This window comes from Phyllostomus hastatus, unplaced genomic scaffold (assembly GCF_019186645.2).
Source record: "Phyllostomus hastatus isolate PE091 unplaced genomic scaffold, TTU_PhHast_1.1 phas_contig_150, whole genome shotgun sequence".
Taxonomy (NCBI): Eukaryota; Metazoa; Chordata; class Mammalia; order Chiroptera; family Phyllostomidae; genus Phyllostomus; species Phyllostomus hastatus.
The window spans coordinates 15,315,875-15,337,741 of record NW_025333611.1 but is presented as its reverse complement, the minus strand read 5'-3'; the positions used below and the strand labels follow the sequence as shown (position 1 = coordinate 15,337,741).

Genomic DNA, 21,867 nt, shown 5'->3' with positions numbered 1-21,867 from the left:
CAGCTAACACTGTGCTCATGACCTCCAAGCAAGTACTGGAAATGCTGGAATAAACAAAGCTTGACAGAACTCCAGAGCCTTCGATGCGCCATCATGAAGGTGACGGAGAATGGAACTGCATCAGAATCCGAAGCCCCACAAGTCACAAAGCAGGTAACAAGCGTGACCTGCAGGTAAGGCAAGGACTAGGGGTGAGAGGATGGGATGCCACCTACAAGGTGCTGACGGCGTAGGAATGCCACCCAATGCCACAGGTCTTTCCAGAGAAGCTACAGGTCCGGGCTTTAAACTGAAATCTCCATGTTCATGCATGTTGTCTTGAATTTAAAAGAAAAACACTGTAATTTGAACAAACTTTTTTAGACCAGATTAGGCTGGCCCAATTTGGGAATTCTGATAGACAATGTTTAACAATCTTATTTACCCATATAACCTTTACTCACGGATACTTGCTATTAATTTTCTAGAATTCTGCAGAATTGTGTCAAAAATGTTGCCTTCAAATATAAGCACCCTGCCCTCCTGGACCACTCTGAATCTCAAGTGAGATTTCAGGATTAACTCAAATTGGAATTAATACCCAGCCATGTGAACTATTAATGTAAAAATGTCTCTGCTGGCAAAAAAGATTCTTATTTTTTGCTTCTTATTTAACTGTCCTGGCAAACTCGGAAATTTAATTCAGTTGTGAAAAAGAAAGAGCATTGAAATTGATTTGATATACAATAAAACTTCATTCTTCTATAATAATTTTATGAAAGGATGCTCAGCATCACTAGCCATCAGAGAGATGCAAATTAAAACCACAATAATTTTAATAATTAAAGTGGTTGGGGACAATTTAGAATCCCAGTTAAAACTAGTAATACTCTCAAACAACGCTATTATACTATTCTAAGGCTGCAAGTGGGTAAAGGTCTTCTTTAGTCGATCCCTACTTTCTGCCTTTTATTTTTTAAATCTCTACCCTGCATCACCCTAAAAATTAGTTCAGATTCCCTGACAGTGGTCTACATAAGTGCCGGGAGCTACGGCCCAGGTGTAATAGGAATAGGGTGTGTGTGTTAAATCAGGTGGCAACTGATCTTCTTCCCCTGATCTGCTTGGTCCACTCACCACCCTCGCTTCTAACTACTAGAAACCCCATGCTGGCCCAAGGCAAAAAGCACTTAAAACTGTCTATTTTCAGAGAAAAAAAAGTGAATGGCGAAATCACACTGACTTTATTTCATAATGAAGGAAATAAAAACCTATGAACTTCCATGATTTGAAACCCTTGGGTGACTTAAGAAATGCGACATGTGGAGTTAACAAGATAAAAAACAAGAGATAATCATTGAATGCTTCCAAGTGAAGTCATTTAAGTACCAAGTCCTATATGACCAAGGAGGCAGTTCTCTGTCTCTCCAGTGAGAATTCTTGCAGGACACAGGATTCATGAGGTCTGAAGTGTTCATTTCATACCTGGGAGAGAGCTCGGCTATGATCAGAAAGACTGAGCCAGTTTCACATAAAAAATTAAGACCGATCACCGCTAAGGTCGACTACACACAGAAGAGTTAAAGACACTCAAACCAACATCACTGACAGGTTGGAATATGGTGGGAGATTGACAGAAAAGTCATTGTGGTGCTTTAAAGGACTCTGACATGGTGAGATCTGGTCGCTGTCTTCTGTAGTCAAGAGCATAAAGCCTTTGACGGTCTCTGGGTCTTAATTCCCACTGTAAAGTTTGTTCTCAAAGTGGACGCTCTCTTCTGCTCGGTAGTGCACTGCTGTGTCTTTTGGTGGAGTTCCGGTATTTGGCGGAGTTCCGGTCAGGAGCTCTATAGGTGAAGGCTTGCTACAAAAAGAATCACGTGGTAAGAGAAAAGCAGGTCCCTTCTAAAGTATACGCAGCGGGTTCCTTTACGATCAGGGCAGACTGAGCATTTGCACCTCCCAGAGCCCCACTCCCATAACCTGTGGAATGAGTAGAACCCTCCAGAGCTGTTAGTGTTCAGTTGCAGGGAAGTCTGTTTAATAAGCAGGTAGAAAACCTAAGCAGTAATAAATAAGTCAGACTAGTCTCCTTCAAGGGGCTCAGGGAACAGAGTCTGAAAACTGAAAATCTAAGACAGATACATGATATCAAATTGAAGTACTAGATCAAGGTGCATGTTCTCCGAGTTGGCTGAGGAACTGTTTGGCTGCTGTTTTTCCAGCGTGGATCGTGACCTATCAGAAAGCGTTATTAAGCCAATGGTGTGGTCTGCATTCTGTATTTAAGATAAAACAGGGAATACAGAATTCAGGGTGTATCGGATCTAGTATTTAAAAGTGTTGTTTTACACAAGTGTGTGCTGGATGACGGTGCCACAGATCTTCCTGCGTCTTTACGCTCAGTGTTTGAAAACCAAGAGTTAGATGACTTTTATGATACCTACCCTCACATGTCAAGTGCGCAAAAACTTTATGTGTAGCATTTTCATATAGCTGCTGTTTTATAATTTGTACATAGTGACGATGTTTAACCCCTGAGCCTCTCCAGAAATGATATGACATGTACTGCGTCTTCACACAACTCAGATCTGTAACTGAACCAGGCACACAAGTGCGAGACCGTTTAGGTGTCGATGGCAGGAAATGAGTCATGCAGCTGCCAAGAAGCACATCCCGAGGAAATACCTCTTTTGGGGTTCTTGTTGTTATTGTTTCTTTTTTGTCCTTTTGTATATTTTAAATAATTGTCTACAACATGTTTTTGTTTATAATTAAGTGATAAGACATGAACATAAAGAAAACATTGACATTGAAAGGGCAGACACCAACTAAAGGGACGCTATGGTCCATGCTTCTGGCTGTAAGAAGTGTTTTTCCCCTTTTATGGATGGAAGCAGGAGGTCAAAGCTTCCATTAGCATGGGTTTTGAACTCTGAAAGACCTAATATTGAGTCTTTTATCTGCTGTGCGTTGTGAACTTGGACGTCACTCAATATTTCGAAGCCCGTTCTCTGATGTGAGGAGCGAGAACAGCAGTGCTTGTGTCACAGGTGCGGTGACAGGCAGGAATGACGGCGACAACTGAAGCCCACACCCGCGGAGCACTTGCAGGGTGGTGGGTGACGCCCAAGGCAGACTCGGTGGCTTGGCTCATGTGATGAAGACATAGGAAAGACTGACACCCACCAGTAAGGCATGGCAGCCTGACAGGATGGCTTCTGAGCCATAGAAAGACCTTGCTTAAAGCCCAAACCCACTGAATGAAGCAGGCTACCTGGAACTGGTAGCAGGTAGTGGTTTCACACCAATCAGGTGTTTGCTCAGAAGAACCCAGGGCGTGAAGGAAAGTAAAGGGGATTTAAGCTTTAAGTGAGCAGTAGGATACATTTACACAAATTGTAAATCAAATGTCTATGAGGCCAGACAACCAACGTGAAGGAGCAAAGCAGGCTTTGGATGGAACTCAGGGCGGGGGTCTGCAGAGCCCAGGAGGCCCCCACCCCACCTCAGAGCTTGTGCCCTGCTTCAGCCTGGCGTCGTCTCCCTCCAGGTCTCTGCAAGCGGCCACCTGGTCCATCGGGGCTCGCTCACACAGCCCCCTACCCGGGTCTACGGTCCCCATGGTATTTGCCTGGAAGCACTAACAGGACCCTGTTCATTTGCTTTTGTGTTGTGTCTGTTTTGTTCATCTCTGTGGACTATAATAGGCTTTCAGTAAACAAAGGACTGAGTGAAATCACGGACAAACCAAACAACTCATTCCAGTGTAATTTCATCAGACACAACTTGTGACTTAGTTCCGTTACTCCTCGAGGTGAGGACGGGGCGCTGTTTCTGGAGCGGTTCCTGGCACAATGCCAGGGGAATACGGAAAGCTCAAACTATCACTGGACACTGTGGACAGCAATGCAGACCCTCACTACACTAGAGTTTTCAGCATCTGGGGTGCAGAATGGAGAGTACAGGGGGAGGAGAGGGCAGACAGAAATTTTTCTTTATTTTCATTAGGGTAGGAGCCATCAAAAGGCAGCAACACAAACCTTTAGAGCTTACCTTATATTCAACACCTTTCGTTTCACACATAAATGTCCTAAATTGGGGAGCAGTTGAAGAGAAAATTAAACATGTCAGCCAAGAGCTTCATGAGATCTTTTCCCGAATGTGTATATTATTTCTGCTATTACTTTAACTAGACAAAATATGTACAAAGCCAGAGGCCAAAAAAAAAAATTAAATTTAGAAGAATGTTTTTTGAAAGGAAGAAATCGAAACAAAAAAACAGACTAAAGTTCTCCCTGATAACTTCAGGTAACTCCTTTCGAATACGTAGGACCCAAACGAGCCCCTTCATGCAAACTGTCTCAGGTTCATTGTTGGTTTAGTGTATTCACACATGTGCCCCAACTTATTTTAATGCAATTATAATAATTATACTTCATTTGTGAAAAATGGAATGTGTGGTTCTTCACGAAGGCCAGTCTCACACACACACACAGACACACACACACACACACACACACACACACAGAGCTGGATAGCTACTGAGATCTGTTTCCCTTCCACTGTCTCATCGGCCTCCTCGGTTAAGTGAGTGTTGTAAGACTCTCCACAATGTTATCCTTCATGGAACATAAATTGGGTCTTGAGGGAAGGACAGGAGAAAGAGTAAACAAATCTTACATAATAAGGTTTGTTGCCTTCCAAATCCCAACTCTACCCAGCAAACTCTTACATCTTAATATTTAATTTCTCTGTAGAGAAATTAAATTTCATTTTTCTCTTTATAGGCCAATATTTTTAAGAGAAAAAAAGAACAAGGTTATGAAATGGGGAAGTTATGTGAAATCAGAGTAACGTGGTGTGTGGAGCTGCTTGAAACCAGGCCCTTTGGCTCTAGGACCGTCGCTCTGTTCCCTTCGACACAACCCTGGGATGACTTACGTACTTTTGGTAATCACAGTCGTCAAAACACTGAGCAATATCAGCGCGGTAGCGGCAAGTCCAATGTAGAGAGCCTTATTGGTGTTCATCCACGGCTTTTCTTTCAAGTTCACCGGCTAAAGAAAGATCAGCAGATTGAAAAAGCATCTTGTTAGAATTATAGGGAGAAAACAGGTCCTAAAATAATGTACTCAGACACATTTATCTTTATTGGCCCTTGCCTACTTCTAGATCATGAGGGGTAAGACTAAGTGATCTGAGGTTGTAACCAGGGGGAAATTCTAAGACAATTTGAAAGTTAACATGTACTTGGAGATGTGGAAATCTTTCATATCATGCTTGAAGTAGCATTTATGCAGGTGCACATATTTGTTAAAGCTCAAACTGTATACTTCAAAGGGTATATATAAATCACCCATATTATTTTTAAAAATTAGTAAGCTACATACTCTTATTATATTAAAAAAGAAAGAACAATTTTTTTCATATGCAACTTGACTTGGTGATTCTATATGATGTCATCTGAATGTGCTCAAACATTGAACTCGGTCATTAATACAGTCCTTATTTTTTTAACTATAATTCAAGGTTCTATTGATGTCTATGGAAATGGGCTCAAAAGCAGCTGCTCACAGACATGGCTCTGATAAAATTAACTTAACATGCTGTGCAATTGGGCAGAAGTGCAGAGTTTTGTTTAAGTCTCCTGGTGCCGTTCATAAGGATCACCCTTCTAGAATAAGCCCAAAATATGCCAGGCATTGTGCCAGGCCCCTTTATATAGATTAGCTCCAATCCTGAAAAGATCCCACAAGTTAGATGTTTTAACAGAAAGGAAATGGAAGATCAGAGAGAAGCATCAAGCCTCTTGCTGCATGGAAGTTCAATCTCTGGAATCAGAATCCTGTCTCTTTTAGTTGCTGTGTGACCCTCAACAAGTTATTCACCTTCTCTGAACCTCGGTTTCTGTGTCTGTCAACTACAGATTAAGTAATGTCCTTGGCCCTGGCCTGGTAGCTCTGTTAGTTAGAGCACCATCTGCTTATGCCAAGGTTAGGGGTTCAATCTCCAGTCAGGGCACAACGCCAGAAGCAACAATGAGTGCATATAAATTAGTGGAATAACAAACTAATGTTTCTCTCTGTCTCCCCTCCTTCTTCTCTCTTTTTAAAATCAATAAAAATTAAATGAAAATTAATAAATATGCTCCTTGAGAAAGGTACATTTAGGTACTTCCTGGAAAGCACTGAGAGGAATGTGAGGAGGGTAACTGAGCAGTTGAGCCATCCATGTTTAAAGGGGAAATGGCCACTGTCTGAGAAGGAAGCCTATGTTGGGATCACCTGACCTGTGGGGGCTAAAGTGGTAGACAGTACGAGGGGCTGCCAAAGGAGACTTTGCATTCCATGTCAAAACTACTATATTACATAAAAAGTGCATGTTCTTTTTACAATGTGCAGCTAAGCATGAAGGGAGGAAAACTAAAATCAACCATAATCGTAACATCCAGAAACAACCATTGTTACCACTTTTTATTATATACTCAATACTGTTTAGCACTTCGTTGGAATACTACCGCTCAAAAGGCCTGGGAAAGATAATTCCCAAACACAGCACTGAGCCCCAGGGTGTTTGCGGGCCTCTGTTAATGAAGCCGAGCGCAGAACGCCAGGCCTCTGAGAGAACACAAAGTCAGGAGAGTCGGGGCCACTGGCAGTGCTCAGAGCCTTTCACAAACGTGCTTCTAAGTTGTTTCTACTTTTCGCTAAACATACCTGTCCTGCGGGCAACTGAGGTCAAGAACAATCTCACCAGTTAGAATATTGGTTGTTTTTTTTTTTTAATTCAACGTAAGTCTGGCCATGTAGCAATGTAATAATCATTTCCATAGTGATAGTTCTGATATTTAGGAGGTAGAGTCTGCACGAATTCAGCCCATGTCCAGCAGATCAATCTGTGTCTGTGCACAGAAGTTGTTCAGATCCTTAGTGTAACTCCTACGCAGTGTTCTCATTGTCACTGAGGTAGACAACATCAAGTCACTTGACCCTACACTAAATAATCCCCCTTTGCCTGAGCTTGAATGTCCTTTACTACAGCCAGGTTGTCATTTCTCACCACTTGGCCCGGGGTTGTTCTCAAACTCTTTTGTCAGCTGCTTCTAAGAGTTGTTTGAACACACAAAGGGAAAGTGCGTTCTACCCGGGAGCCAAAAGAAAAGTGTCTTGTGAATAACTTGGCCTCACTTATCTGCAAAGAGGAAACTCGCATGAGCATCATGACAGCACTGACCCTAGCATCGTTCTCCAGCCCGACAGTGCAAGAAAATCTTTCACATCACCAAGTTGCTGAAGACATTGAAACCTTAGTAAGCCATCCCATGGGGAGGTTCCGATGTAGAGAAACTCTGCAGCGCCCTCAGATTTTCTGCACAGGAAGAGGACGGGGTTGGAAAGGACACTAGGGAGCCTATGTTGATGCAGCGCCCTTTCCTTACACAGAACTTGGGTTGGGGCGGCCTCCACACCACCGCGGAGACTCCAAGCTCGTTACTCCCCTAAGGGTACCTGGAGTCTTCCTGAGCGGGCTGTGTTACTCACTCTCCTGAAGTTAGTTCATTATTCTTTGTCTAATTTTTGGCCAGGAGAAACTCTGTCATCTGTGAGGGTTGTGCATGTGTTTATGTGAGTAAAATATCACTTACCGGGCATCTCTAACATATGAACTTTACAAGTTAATTGAAGCATCCCTATTTAAGAAACAAATTGTTTTCTTCTTTGTCTCTTCACTAGAAAGAATCAGCCTGGGGGCGAGCCTTACAACGTGCTTCCAGAGACACACAAGGGAAGGTGAACAACACAGGGGATCTGCTTACGTTTCCACCGTCTGGCCAACCCCCCTCTGAAGGCCGCATCACCGTGCTGTTCCCGCCTGCTGGACAAAGAGGCAATTATTTAGAGTGAGAAAAAATACTGAGTTTTTGATACAAACACCAAATATATTCACATTGCTTTCTGATAACAAATAATAGGCCCAAATGCAACAGGCATTGCAGGAATTATACCAAGTTACTAGTGTTTATAAATTTATCCTGTAAGGTTATGTTTCTTAACATTTTTGTCATGGACCCTGTGAAAATGGACCCCTTTTTTCTCTTTGTTATGGAAAAAATGCATCACATACAAAGTTTTACCTACAATTTTAGGAATACAGAAGCCATTCTGGGAACCAGGTTAAGAATGCCACTTGTACATAAGTAGGCAATATTTTTATGCCAGCTAAGAACCTGTCAATGAGTGCCCAGAAGCCACGTGCACATCTGAACATCAGACTACGCTATTCACGACAGACATTACATTGATTTTACACTCACACTACAAGGGAAATGTACTAAGATATGTAAAGCAGGTTGCATGTAACTCCTACATTATACACCAATGTCTATTTTGTCTGGTATAAGTATTGCTACTCCTGCTTATTTTCTTTGTTTCCATTACATGAAATATTTCTTCCCATGCCTTTAAAGTTTTCAGTGTTCAAATTATAATAGTGCTTTGAAATATCCAGTTTGCAATAGAGAACATATGGCTGGCTTCCCTAGATAATTATAGGTCAAATATAGAATTCTCTTTTAACTGAGAATCGATGATGTACAATGCACTTCACATCTGTAAAATTTTTTAATCCCATTTTATAGACGAAAAATCAGACCTGGAATAGTTAGGCAAGTTTCCTACTCTATTAATGACAAAAGAGTCCAATCATGACTGCCACACACACTTAGGTTCTTTGAAACTCCCTAACTACTGCCAAAGCTATAGGAACTCGGTAGTAATTTCTGTGTTTACGTTTTACTCATTCTGAGACTACTTCAACCTAAGGCAATATCTAGGATTAGGCAATGTCTATAGTCTAGGCTGTGTTTGACCTTAAGTAAGTCCTTCACACACAGAACTGGATGATGCAGTAAAAATAGCAGGACTTCAGTCACAGGATATTGAGTTCTAATCTGAAAATGTCCCTTAGGAGTGTAACCTTGACCACAGTCCATTGCATACATATATTTGTGCATGCGTATATATATACACACACAAATATGTATATATACATACATATATACATATACATTATATATATATGCATATATATTTCTAGCTAGGGTAACCTTGAACTACAACTGCAACATTACTATCACTCATCTCATAAAGTTGTGAAATTAGATGATATATGTAAAGTAAATAATGTCATATCAGATAACCATCAGCTGTTACTAGTATTATGTGCTCATAAAGAAAGGAACAGTGGGCGGGCACACGATGCCATGAATTTCCAAACCTCTAGCCTTCGGTCGGCATAAGCCTCCAGTGAGGGGCGCAACCACTTGCCCTCGGGCACACAGCTAGACCCCCCAGTGGAATTGGGAGCTGACTCCAAAACACAGCCCCAGGGCCTCCCCAGTCTGACAACAGCAACTACTAAGGCCTACAATGAAAAAATTAAATGAGAAAGTATGAAGTGTCCTGGCACAGACAACTGGCCAAGGTGGGTGGTGGGCCTTATGACAACCCAAATCCCTTCCAGACCTAACACACTGTGCTTCTCTGAAGCTGCAGCCCCCGGAAGCTTGACTTGGGCACAGTGAGGGGTTGGCTCTGGAGCCTCAGACACCCGCCAAGATGGAGACACAGCTGCGCCAACGTCTGTTCCACCATGGGAAGATCCACCTTCCCCAGGTTAGGGTGACACGACATTTACAGAATCCTTCCCCACTGCTGCCTTCTTCCCCTCACACCCCTGAGAGTGCGGGTGCAGCCGCCCCTACTGCTGTGCCCTTGTGTTCTTATCTACTCCCACTGTGCTTATGTGTCTGGAAACACTTCCCATATGAGGGTTCTGCATTTAAAAAACAAATGTCACCATCCTCTCATTCCAATGGAATGGGTCCCTCTGTGACTCTCACTGCAGGCCCATTTTCAATGAACCATCTTCCAGGAATGATTGGCAAGAGGTGGGCCATAGGGGGCCCTACAGATTGGCAGCTCCTGAGTGCAGTGAGTCATGCACAGGAGGAGTTTGCAAGGTTGGCCCCTGTTTGGATACAGCACAAGCACAGGGCACACGGCCAGCTCTGCATTCCCAAGGGCTTCAGCACATGGCACTCCCCACGCTCACCACTCTGGGTCACAGAGTTAGCTGGGGAAGATGACCAGCTTCAGGATCACCTTTCTCCACTCTGGGAAAGACAGGTCAGTCTTCCACTGCAGAAGAGGAGAGAGTACATGGGACCAGCCCAGAAAGGGGAGACTGGGGGAGGCCTTTGGAAAGGCAATAGCAGATTCTCTGTGGGGCAGGCCTCTCTCTTTGGTGCCAGTGCTGGTGGCCTCGAACCCTCTCAAGGATTTCTCTAGGTCCACCCGCAGGCCTCACGAGGCAGTAGGACTGCCTCCTACATGTACTGAGGCTCTGGAGCTCAGGCAAAAGGTCACCACAGGTGGACAGTTTGGTCTGGAGTTCACTATTTTACAACTCTGGCCCAAGGTAGCAAACCCAGTAATAAATACATGTGGATGTACTCAAGACCAGTTCATGTGATTTAGAAAAATAGAGAGATGCATGTACATGTTCCCAAATCATGCAAGTTCCCTATGCTAGTCAGGTTTGTGTGCCTGGACATCAAAGTAATAATCACAGTGGCTATTTTAACTATGCCCCAAGCTGTCCTTCTCATTTAATCCTCACAAGGGCTCTATATGGTCAGTGATGTTCTGTTCATTATGCAAATGAAGAAAACAGGTTCAGAAAGGGTGAGACATTTGTTCAAGTCCCATAGCTGATTGGAGGGGCCAGTGTCGGCAATTGTGTCAGAGCTTGTGCTCTTCACAACACGCCAGTGATCGTCAAATTTGAATGCTCTCGGTCTTCAGGAAAGAAAATGAGGTCACCTGTTGTGCAAGGGTTCGATGGTGAGCTGGTCCTATTTGCTTCCTGTGTTGTGATAGGCTGGGTGCCTGTTGTCTGCATTAGCGAAGATGACATGGTTTCTGAAACAGAAAGGATGAAAGGGCTCTGTTCTATTTGTGGAGAATAATTCCCAACCACCTCCAACAAAACGAAAATCAGGAAGTACCTTCGACTCTTTCTTAAAAACTTATTCAAAGATAACATTGAGGCACTGTACTGCCATCTCCATTTTTTATTAGTAGTAATAAATCTGATATTGACTGTGCTCTAGATTGTTAGCCATAGACAGAAACTATTCACACTCTCCATACCTCCAGGATCCCCCGAGTGCATAATGCCCACAACCGCGCATCTCATGCAGGAGACCCAGTTCAGCTTTATTCACACAAATGACATTCCACCTGCATGGAACAGGGCCTGGCAGTTTGCACTGATCTGTCCTCCCCTCTTCACACAAAGCCCCATCTGGGTTTTCTGACCTTACTGAAGTTCCCACTTACCCAACCACACCTCTTTCCAGGGAGATGCACATAAGGACCAGCTCAGGACACACACTCACAGCACCTAGTTTCTGGAAGTCTCCTCAAGTTGACTGTACTGCCCAAAGTCTCAACCTGATAATCATTGACAACCCTCAAAGCAAAGTTGATTCCAAATAAGGACCTTGGTCCCAGTTCCTTCTTCAGTGGCATTCCAGTCACTACTTTTATAAGACTAATTTCCTGTTCTCTGACTCATCTTCCATCTCCCACCAAAATGCTCCCCTAGATTCTCCAACACTCAGCTGTGCATCACTTGCCTCTTTATCAGGCCCTTGTGTTCCTGCCCCTGAGAGCACCACAGATTCCAGAGCAAATGAGAGGTGCTGGCCAGGCAAGGATTCTCATACCTGGCCTTTCCTACTGCCTCTCACTGGTCTCTCTTTTTCCCCTTTGCCATCATCATCTTCATGTTTCAACATCACCCTTCCTTATGTTCTGAACCCATTTCATGTTTTCCTCCAATACTGAACCCGACATCAGGATGTGGCTCTCTTCAGGACAAAGAACAGGACAGCACAAGAAAGTCAGATGATCAGAGTCTACCCACCTTAGGTCTGTGCACAAGACCTCTGGACCTTAACTTCATCCCCAGTTTGGTTCTTTGTGGGCCTCTTTCTTTCTCACCTGCCCTTCTAACCTTGTACCCCACCATCCCCTGAGTATCTCAGGAGACCAGCATGTGTAGAGGCACTGAGCACAGGCAGGGGATGGGCGTAAAGGAAAATGTCTCCGCATTGAATTAGCTCCAGTGTTTGCCTCCTTCCTGTACTGTAAAGCTCACCTCTGAACTCCAACTCATTATGAAACTCTCAGGATAAGGATAAGGCTCAATTCAGTTAACAATACAATTACTATTCCCCAGGAGGTCACACGTATTTTTTTTTCTTCTGTCTGTCTGCTTCACATGAAGTCAAAAACTCACGTATGTTCACTAAACCTTGTCCACTAATCCTCACACTTTTGTAGGCACATGCTAAGTCAAACTAAGTACAAAGAAGCCAAATCAATATTGAGAAAGTCAACAGATTCTTTAGTATATTCAGCTACTTGGGACAAAGCTGTTTTTCTTACAAATTTTTATGGCTCTAAATCCCAGTTTTACCCTGAAGCCCTCTCTTCCATACTTAGCTCATAGCCCAATGCTTCAGGTCCTTTCTAGTAAACATACACTGGTTCAGTGGGAATCAAGGAAAATCAATTGTCCCATTAGAAATTTCTCCCTAAGAGGTTGTGACATCTCTTATTCCTCATAATCCAGACCACTTTAAGTTGTCAAAGAGTTATGAAAGCTTTGAGACTCTTTACTAAAATTAGGGTTCTTAAAAAAGATTTTATTTATTTATTTTTAGAGAGGTGGGAAGGGAGGCAAAAAGAGAAACATTGATGTGAGGGAGATATATCAGTCAATTGCCTCTCATATGCCCCCACCTGGGGACCTGGTCTACAAAGCAGTCATGTGCCCTGACTGGGAATTGAATCAGTGATCTATTGGTTTGCAGGCCAGCACTCAAACCACTGAGCCACACCAGCCAGGGCTAAAAGTTATCTTTTTTAATCCTACAATAGAAGGTTTGAACCTAAACTGGTCCTTAGGAAGCCACTTATTTCCTCACCCACATGTGAAATTATTCCCCATTTGTTTTTCACCTGAACTCTTGACTATCAGAAATTTGAAGTGTGAAGCATGTAGCCTGAATTGAAAAAGGAATCATATATTCTCATTCTAAGTCCTGGGACCTTAAACCCAACATTTACTTTGTCATTAGTGTAAACAGCATTCCCCTCATCTTTATGCTACATATTAAAATAAAGAATACTAGAAGCAAAACTGTGCAAGGCACTAAATGATGTAAAAACCAGGATGTCAGTGTGGATGTCAGATCAGGACAAATTCATCCTAACGTAACTTCAGGCAGTGCTCATGATGGAAGGCATGATCCAGGAGTTATAACTATGGCCCCAAATTCAAATTAATGGAGATCGAATCCTGGCTCAACCACTTTCTATCCATATGCCTTTCAACAATATAGACACTTTGCCTAGGTTCCCACAAATATAAAATAGGTTTGAACTGCACCACCATTACACAGCGTTGTCCTAAGAATCAAGTGATATGATAACTGTGGGAAATTCAGCATGATTGTTGTGACATAGGAGGTGAGTAAATGTTAACTTCACCGAAGTCTTATCCTTGAGTTGAGTGTCTGTCTTCAAAGCCAACTGAAGCCTCACTCAGAGCTACATGTGAGGACAGAATCTCATTAACCTGACCCTTGTTCTCTGACATCCCTATATTATCCTTATAAACCTTCGCTCAATGAAGTCAAATCCACATTATCCTCATTAGATGTAAAAGATTAGTTGTCTGTAGTTTGTTGGCTAACAATGAATTCCTTTGAGAATCTGATTAAAAAAAAAAACACGGGTCCCTTGATCCTGAAAATACTTATAAGTATGAAAGGTGCATATAATACACACAGGCGTTCACAGACCCTGGAAAGCCATGTTTGGAACTGGAGCAGAAGCCTTACACTAGACTGTACTTCTGCATTAACACAATCCCTGGGATGGTCTACTGCACCCTCTCATTAGAAAGCCTCTGGCCTCAGAAACACATCAGTTTGCCTGTCTTGAGATTCAGTGTGGATGATGGCATCGCTGGAGCAGAGACAGAGACCCTAGGTGAGGCTGGAACACTGGTGACCTTCGGTGGAGCTAGAAACCAACATAAAGCAAGGATTAAAAGCAGCAGGAAATGAGAACTTTGGGCTGGGCCTATACTTCAACTCAACCAATGAGAGACCAACACTAGTCTCCTCTCAACTCAGCATTCTTGTCATTAATCAATTCTAGTATGAAATGGGAAGGCTGGAAAAAGTCTGGTAAAAAGGAATACCTGTAAATGTACCATAGTTTTTTGATCCATTCATTTACTGATAGGCACCTATGTTGCTTCCAGCACTTGGCTATTGCAAATTGTGCTGCTATGAACATTGGAATACAACAGAATTCTATGCAGCAGAAAGAAAGGAGCTCCTACCCTTTGCAACAGCATGGATGGAACTGGAAAGCATAATGCTAAGCAAAATAAGCCAGGCAGTGAAAGACAAATACCATATTATCTCACCTTTAACAGGAGTCTAATCAACAAAACAAACAAACAAGCAAAATATAACTAAAGACACTGAAATTGAGAATGAGCTAACAGTAACCAGAGGGAAGAGTGGAGGGAATTTCAGGGGGAAAAGGGAGGGTTTGCAGGAACAAGTATAAAGGGCACATGGACAATAACAAGTGGGGGGGATGGAATCAGGAGGGAGGTGGGAAAGGCTGGGGGGGTGGGCTGGGATAGGGGTAAAAGACAGAAAACTGTGCTTGAACAACAATGAAAATAAAACCACTTTTTTTAAAAAAGGAATACCTGCATTGAAAGGTATAAATTCCAGAAGGTACAGTGGTGAAAAGGTTACCCTGGATTTGCACTGAAGCACTTTGCAAAGAGTATCCATACTTGGGGTGGTGAACACATAATACAATATACAGATGATATATCACAGATTGAGTACCTGAAATCTATATAATTTTATTAATCAATGTCACCTCAAAAAAATTCAATTAATTAATTAATTAAATATAAGAAAGGAAGAATAGCCATGACTGTAATATTTATGTATCTTTATAAACATCTGTGAAGGAGGGAAAATGCCTAGAACCTGGACCTGTCTTTGTCTTCTCAGTGGTGAATGACAAAGACTTAAACAGTAGTTCTCAGGCCCAGAATGTTTACAAAATAAATAGTATTCAGATCAATCAGTTCTGAGGTTACCCTCCCAAAAAACCAGCACCTTAAATGAGGATGAACTCACACCCATTCGCGTATGCTAGATTGTAGGGAGAATCTATGCAACATACATTTGGGTAGAAGGTGGACTAGACCACAGGTAATGACTTTGACTCTGCAGTCAGAGGTGGTGTAGGATTTCAAAGCACATACACAAGGTCCCAGAACTGCCCAAAGAGAGAGAGGGCTGAAGTTAGAATTAAGCCCTAACACAGCACCTGGCACAAAAGCAGATCAATGAAGGTCTGATTAAACAATGAACACCCTTGGATAGGAGACAATTGGTTGAGAAGCTCTTCTTTGTGAAGACATTCCATTCAATGTAGAATAGAGACAATATTTGCCTTAGGGGGAAAAAGCCTTTGAACAAATATTTTGAGTATTCATTACATGCAAAGCATTAGTCTAAAGCAGAGGTTAGCAATCTTTCTGCAAAAGGCCTGAAAGTAAATTATTTAGGCTACAGGGCTCTCTGGGCTCAGTGGCAGTTGCTCCAGTCTCAGGGTGAATGTATCCACAGACGAGATAGTATAATGATTGCGTGTGGCTTTTCCAATAAAATTTATTTATAGAACTGGTGAAGAGCCAGTTTTCCAGTCTTATCTGTCCCTGGGGCTATAGTTTGCTGACTTTGATCTAAGGTATAGTCAGAGGCCTTTAAGAGGAGTGCATTCCAATTCCCTCTCTACATTTTAAAAATCTAATCTAGAGAGGAAAAGCAAGCACACAAAATTTCTGATCAAAGGAGCGTAGGAAACAATGAAGAAGAGAAAACCTAATCAGGTTGTTTAGTGAACTTGTTTTCTTCAGAGGTAAATAGTTTACTCAGAAAGTAACCACAATAAGGAAGATGCTGATGAGAAAGAGCTCTAACAGCAGGTTAAAGAATGGACTAAGCCCATAAAACAAACAAACAAACAAACATAAGCAAGAATTGGTTATTAAAGGCAGAGAATGACTTTGGCTCCATTATGGACCCACTACCCACTACCCTCTAAAGAGAGCACTGGCCTTGTAATTACCTGCTTACTAAATAAATGGGAGTCACTATACAAATCTCCTACTGACTCCTTTCTATAACATTTTTAAAAAATTCAGCCAGAGTCCTGGCTGGCGTAGCTCAGTGGATTGAGCGGGGACTGTGAACCAAGCATCGCAGGTTCGATTCCCAGTCAGGGCACATGCCTAGGTTGCACGCCATGGCCCCCAGCAACCGCACATTGATGTTTTTCTCTCTCTATCTCTCTCTTTCTCTCTCTCTCTCTCTCCCCCTTTCCTCTCTAAAATAAATAAATAAATAAATAATCTTTAAATTAAAAAAAAATCAGCCAGATAAAAATAATTTCACAACTCCAAAGAAGCTATAATCATAATTTCTTCTCCACATGCTAACCCTCACATCTCTCTGTGGCTCACTATGATCTCATTAGCTTCCAGAAGAGCGTCCCAGAGTCAGCTGTTTTCTTCATCTAAATGGAGCGCATCGTGTTTGCCTTCATAAGAGAGACAAGCCAATTCCAAAAGCTGGGAGATCACAAAATAAAGTCTCTCCTAATTAAGAAAGAAATGGAGACATACGTTATTAAGGACACAGGTAGTGGGTCCTATGGTCAACATAAGACCTTAGTGGATGGATATTCACTAAGACTAAGATGAGCAGAAACCAGAATATCTCTGAGAATGTAAGGTTTTTATCAAATGATAAGACTATTGGTATGTCCATATCACCATGAAAGATTTTTGGATTTCATGAAAATCTTAACAGCAACTGGGGAACAGTTATTGGGAGTTTTCATGATATAATAAGGTCACATCAATGTATATACAACAAGATTGAACTGACAATTTTTACTGTTAGTGATGTATCTACTTGTCAGTACACTCACTCATAAAATAGGGTTGAATCACACTAAAAATGTACAGGGTTCTCACAAGAATTTTTGACATAATACTTGTAAAGGACTTAGCATGGTTCCTAACATAGGGGACAGGGCAAATATTATCTTCACTGAAAGCTTATCCTCGAGTGGAGGGTCTGACTTCAGAGTGGACCAAAGGATCTCCACTCAGAGAGCTGCTTGTGAGAACTGAAACCAACAAATAACCTGACCCTCCTTCTATGGCATCCCTAGAATTTCCTCGTAAACCTGTGCTCATTGGGGCTGAATCCAAGACACCCTCGTTAGATGTTCAAGATCCATGGTCTGGGGTAAGTTGGCTGATAATGAACACCTATGAGAACATGATTTTAAAAAAAAACCATGGGTCCCTTCACTCTAAAAATATTTATAGGTACAAAAGGTTCATGCATTAAAGAATGTGGATGACGAATACTGCGAGGCCATGTATTTAATCCAGGGCAGATCTTATCAGAGATTGTCCCTCTAACACATGGCCTGGGTGGTCTACATCCTCTCATTAGAAGGCCTCTGGCTCAGAAACACATCAGGTTACCTGTCATGAGGTTCACTGTGGGTGCTGCAGTTGTGGGAGCAGAGGTGGAGACCCTAGGTGATGTCGGAGCACTGGTGGCCTTAGGTGGAGCTAGAAACCAACACAAAAGCAAGGATTAATCAAGCCGCAGATAAAACTAGGCACTAGTCTCTCCTGAACTCAGAATTCTTGCTATTGGCCAACTAGAATCTGACACGGGAGGCCTTAAAGACAAGCTCACAAAAAACGGGAAACAGCTGTATTGAAAGGTACGTATTTCCACAGGTTCAGAGGCAAATAGGATATCTTGGCTTTGCAATGAAGCACTCTGAAGAGACCAGCCATGTCTGCCTGATTTATGTATCTTCATAAACGTATGTGAGGTGGGGAAAACGTTTAGGGCCTGGACCTGCCTTTGCCCTTTCAGGGGTGAATGACTAAGACTTAAATTGTAGCTCCCCATCCTGGCTGGTGTGGCTCAGTGGGTTTAGCGCCAGCCTGTGAACTGAAAGGTTGGCCATTCGAGTTCGATTCCCAGTGAGGTCACACGCCTGGCTTGCAGGCCAGGTCCTCAGTTGAGGGTGCGCATGAGGCAACCAACTGAGGTTTCTCTCCCTCTCGTCGTTCCTTCCCCTCTCTCTAAAATAAAGAAAATTTTAAAAAATAATAAAATTGCAGTGCCCAGGCCCAGAATGTTCACCAAATACATAGTATTCAGTCCAGCCAGATCTGAGGGTACCCTCCCAAAGGATATGCACACTAAATGAGGAGTATCACCTATTAACATAGATATTCTAGATCACACAGATAATTTTTATATTTGGCTAGAGGTGGACTAGACCACAGGAAATAACTTCAACTCTTCCCAGAGTCAGAGGGCCTAGGGTCGCAAACCACTCACCCAGAAAGAGAGCCGACACCAGAATTAGGCGCAAGCAGAATGCCTGGCACGAGAGCAGACTGATAAAGGCCTGACACAAGAACGTGTACTGTTGCCCTGGTGTCGTTGCTCAGCTGGGTAGAGCGTGGTTCCCATTAACAAATGTTGGGAGTTCTATCGTTCCTGGGTCAGGGCACATACAGGACTGAACCAATGAACGCATAAGTAAGTGTGAAAACAAATCGATATCTCTCTTTCTTTCCCACTTCCTCTCTGTAAATAAATACATTTGAAAATTTGAAAAAAAAACTGTCCCCTTTTTCTCACCAAATACCATTTTATCCTGCAAGAAGTCTCCTAAAATCTCAACTTTGGGGCATTCTTGTATTGCCTCCCAGGTATAGTTTTCCCAGAGTCAGCTGCTTTCTTTGTCTGAGTTGGCCTTATCTTACTTGCCTTCAGTAGAGAAACAAGGAAAAGCCAAAAATTAAGAGATGTCCAAAAAAGTTTCTTTTAATTAAAAAAGTAAATAGAGACATAGCTTATTAAGATCATAGGTATTGCATTCTACTGCTAATATAAAAACTTAGTTAAGGAAAAACTATGATAAAAATAGATATAAAAGATGAAAAAAAATACCCTAGTTGAAGGAGATTCTTTGAGAGAGAACACCAGAAACCATGAAATCCTCCAGAACTTACCTGTCTCAGGGAATGTTAAGGTTATTAGCATGTGCGTATCAAGAGATGTAAACTTCTGAGATTCCTGGATTTCATGAAAATCTTGAAAGCAACTGGTAAGTGTATTGGGAATGCAGATGTTTTCATATTACAAGAAGGTCATTTTAATGTTTAAACAAGTAATGTTGTGATAGCAGGTGACATTTACTTAAAAAATCCAAGATGGTGCAGAGTGTGGGGGTGGGATTACATGGGTTTACACAGTGTATATGCAACAAGATTGAGCTGATAAATGTTAAAGCTGGGGATGTATCTATCTACTTGACAGTATCTTATACAATACTATTTAAATTGTCCCTTTGAAATTCTCCGCAGGAGTTTTATGTTACTATAGGTCATATTACAAATGGAAGTGATCAAAGGAAGAGGCAGACAAGCTCACCTGGCTTTACATCCAATAATATGTTGACTTTCAAATCATTAAACCACCCCGAGTACTCAACCCGGCAGCAGTACGTGCCACTGTCAGACTGGGCTGCGTCCTCGATGGTTAAGGACACGTTGCCTTGAGAAATCATTCCCTTCAGGTTATAACGCCTGCTCTTCTGAAAGGTGATGAGGTGGCCATCCGTCCAGATGAGCTCATTCGGGCACCGAGTAAGAGGACACGCCCCCCGGCCCCAGCACATGGAGGTGGTCCCACCAGCTGTGGAGTAGGTGCAGGGCAGCGTGACCGACTGACCCGCCACCCCATCCACACGTGCCTGAGAAACCACAGCATCTGCAATAAAGAGAACACAGAGCACGAGGCCTCGATATTCTAACTTTACACTTATTTCCACATTTCTCTCTTTACGTAGTTTATTTCACTGGTAATCACGTGACTTTACATCTTTAATCGAAAACTTTATTATAAACACTTTTCTGTTTACATCTTTATCAGCATTTTGTTTTATGATTATAAACAACACATCATTTAAACACTTTTCTGTACTTAGGAGTCTTTCCTAATAGGATAAATTTCTAAAAGAGAAATCACCAGAATAAAGAGCACAAATATTTTACATCTTGTTTTCAAATTTCTTTCCAAAATGTTCAAACCTAATGACACTCGAGCAACACAAGGGCATGAGTTTCATTTTGGGTCTGACAGGATCTGCTTATTAAATAGGAAACACAAGGATGTCACTCTTCCTGTCCCCAAGAGCCAGTCACTGTCTCAGTTGAATACATCTGAAAATTCGATTGCCATTGAAGTTTTAGCTTTTATTGCAATTTTTAAAATGTCTATCGCAAACAAAGTCACCTCACTACCCCTCTCTCATAAAAATAAGCAGGGCTAATGTTCTGTTTAAAGTATTGTTGGCTTAAGAGCAGAAATCTAATAAACTCTTCAAAAATCAATTTTTAGAAAATGGGTTTCTAATACTTCCAAGAGGAGTGAAGGCTTATCAGGTGCTTTAGGGTTGTTCTAAAAACCCCAGGTAGGCCCCTGTTCTCGTGAGTGGATGGCAGCCAGCTCCAGAGCACAGCCCGCCTCCCCTGGGGAAGCCAGAGAATTGGAGAAGGCTCAATCAAGTGCTGGATTATGCCAGTTAGGAACAAACACTCTCTCCTGTGCTAGTGGTACTAAAACCCCATGTCGTCTTCATAAGACTCAAACTGCACAAAGTGTGCAATGAAAGACTGGTCGCTTTCCCATCCTAGCCCCATTTCTCCTCTCCATTCCCTCCCATCCCATAATAACACTGATACTATTTCCCCCATACACACATAAGCATACCCAACTATCTACCCACCGCCTTTTTTGTTCAAACACAAATGGCAGTTATACTTAGCCACGGAGTTTGTACTTGAGAGCATTTCAGCAATTTCTTTGGAGGAAGATTGCAGCCTGGTTCTTTGCTCACTAGTTGACCCATTACCTTCCAACAGAGCCCAAGAACATCCATCTTCCTCCACCACACCCACACGCTCAGGGCTTCCAAACCCCAGCCCCCCCCCCCCACTCACTCACCTGTCCAAAGTAGTAGAAGGCCTGTGAAGGCTACCCAGGAATGCATGATGGTATCAGCCTAAAGGAGAGAGAAAATGGGCTGTTTGGTGTGCCCCCCCCACCACATGGTATGGGGACAAGTCCTTAATGCTCAGATTGCAATTTTTGCTTTCACCCTGACTGGGTGAATCGCAGGAGCCTCCCCTGCTGGGGATTGGTGACCGCGTACAATGGCTTCAGGTCTCTGTCAGCTCAGGGTGGCTGAGGGCTCTGCACCTCTGACAGGCAAAGCTGTCCTCGGAAACAGTTCCTTATTTCCCAGTCCTTCCCCACACATAAAGTCCAAACCTATTCCTGATGCTCCCACCAGAGATTAGGGAGCAAACAGGAAGGAAGCCAAGGGCAGGCTCCGTACAGAACACGAGAGCAAAGACCAGTCTTCCAATGGTGGTGGTGCACTTACCCTTGGCCTCCGAGACGATGGTCAGCTGGCTCTTTGGGTGTTGAGGGTACTTTCTGCCCTGTGGCCCCAATGGTTAGTCCCCAGCCTCAGTTATATTGCCACGTTACATATTAATAAGAATTAAGCAAGACTATGAATCACTGTGTCT

At 42.6% G+C, this 21,867-nt stretch overlaps 1 protein-coding gene across 2 annotated transcripts; it reads right to left on the bottom strand.

Annotated features, from left to right (window-relative positions):
* Positions 1-1,211: 1,211 nt before the first annotated feature.
* Positions 1,212-21,783, bottom strand: LOC123811507 (hepatitis A virus cellular receptor 1 homolog). Of its 2 annotated transcripts, none has more exons than XM_045827698.1 (9): positions 21,720-21,783; positions 21,278-21,335; positions 19,703-20,041; positions 17,722-17,811; positions 10,866-10,964; positions 7,799-7,857; positions 4,928-5,039; positions 4,036-4,072; positions 1,212-1,843 (listed from the first exon to the last, which is right to left on the bottom strand). In XM_045827698.1, exons 2-9 carry the CDS (start codon positions 21,321-21,323, stop codon positions 1,714-1,716), a joined length of 912 nt encoding a protein of 303 aa, XP_045683654.1. In that variant the 5' UTR covers positions 21,324-21,335; positions 21,720-21,783; the 3' UTR covers positions 1,212-1,713. The 2 variants fall into 2 exon arrangements, with proteins under 2 accessions (XP_045683654.1, XP_045683662.1); XM_045827706.1 differs by having other exon boundaries at positions 7,799-7,854.
* Between the last annotated feature and the right edge of the window lie 84 nt (positions 21,784-21,867).

Bases quoted from the DNA above. Each gene is read 5' to 3' on its own strand.
- LOC123811507 (XM_045827698.1), bottom strand. From the start codon at position 21,323: ATGCATTCCTGGGTAGCCTTCACAGGCCTTCTACTACTTTGGACAG. The intron at 20,042-21,277 runs GTGAGTGAGTGG...TCTTTATTGCAG, and splicing joins CCTTCTACTACTTTGGACAG to ATGCTGTGGTTTCTCAGGCA. The intron at 10,965-17,721 runs GTAACCTGATGT...TTTCTGTTTCAG, and splicing joins CACAGTGAACCTCATGACAG to AAACCATGTCATCTTCGCTA.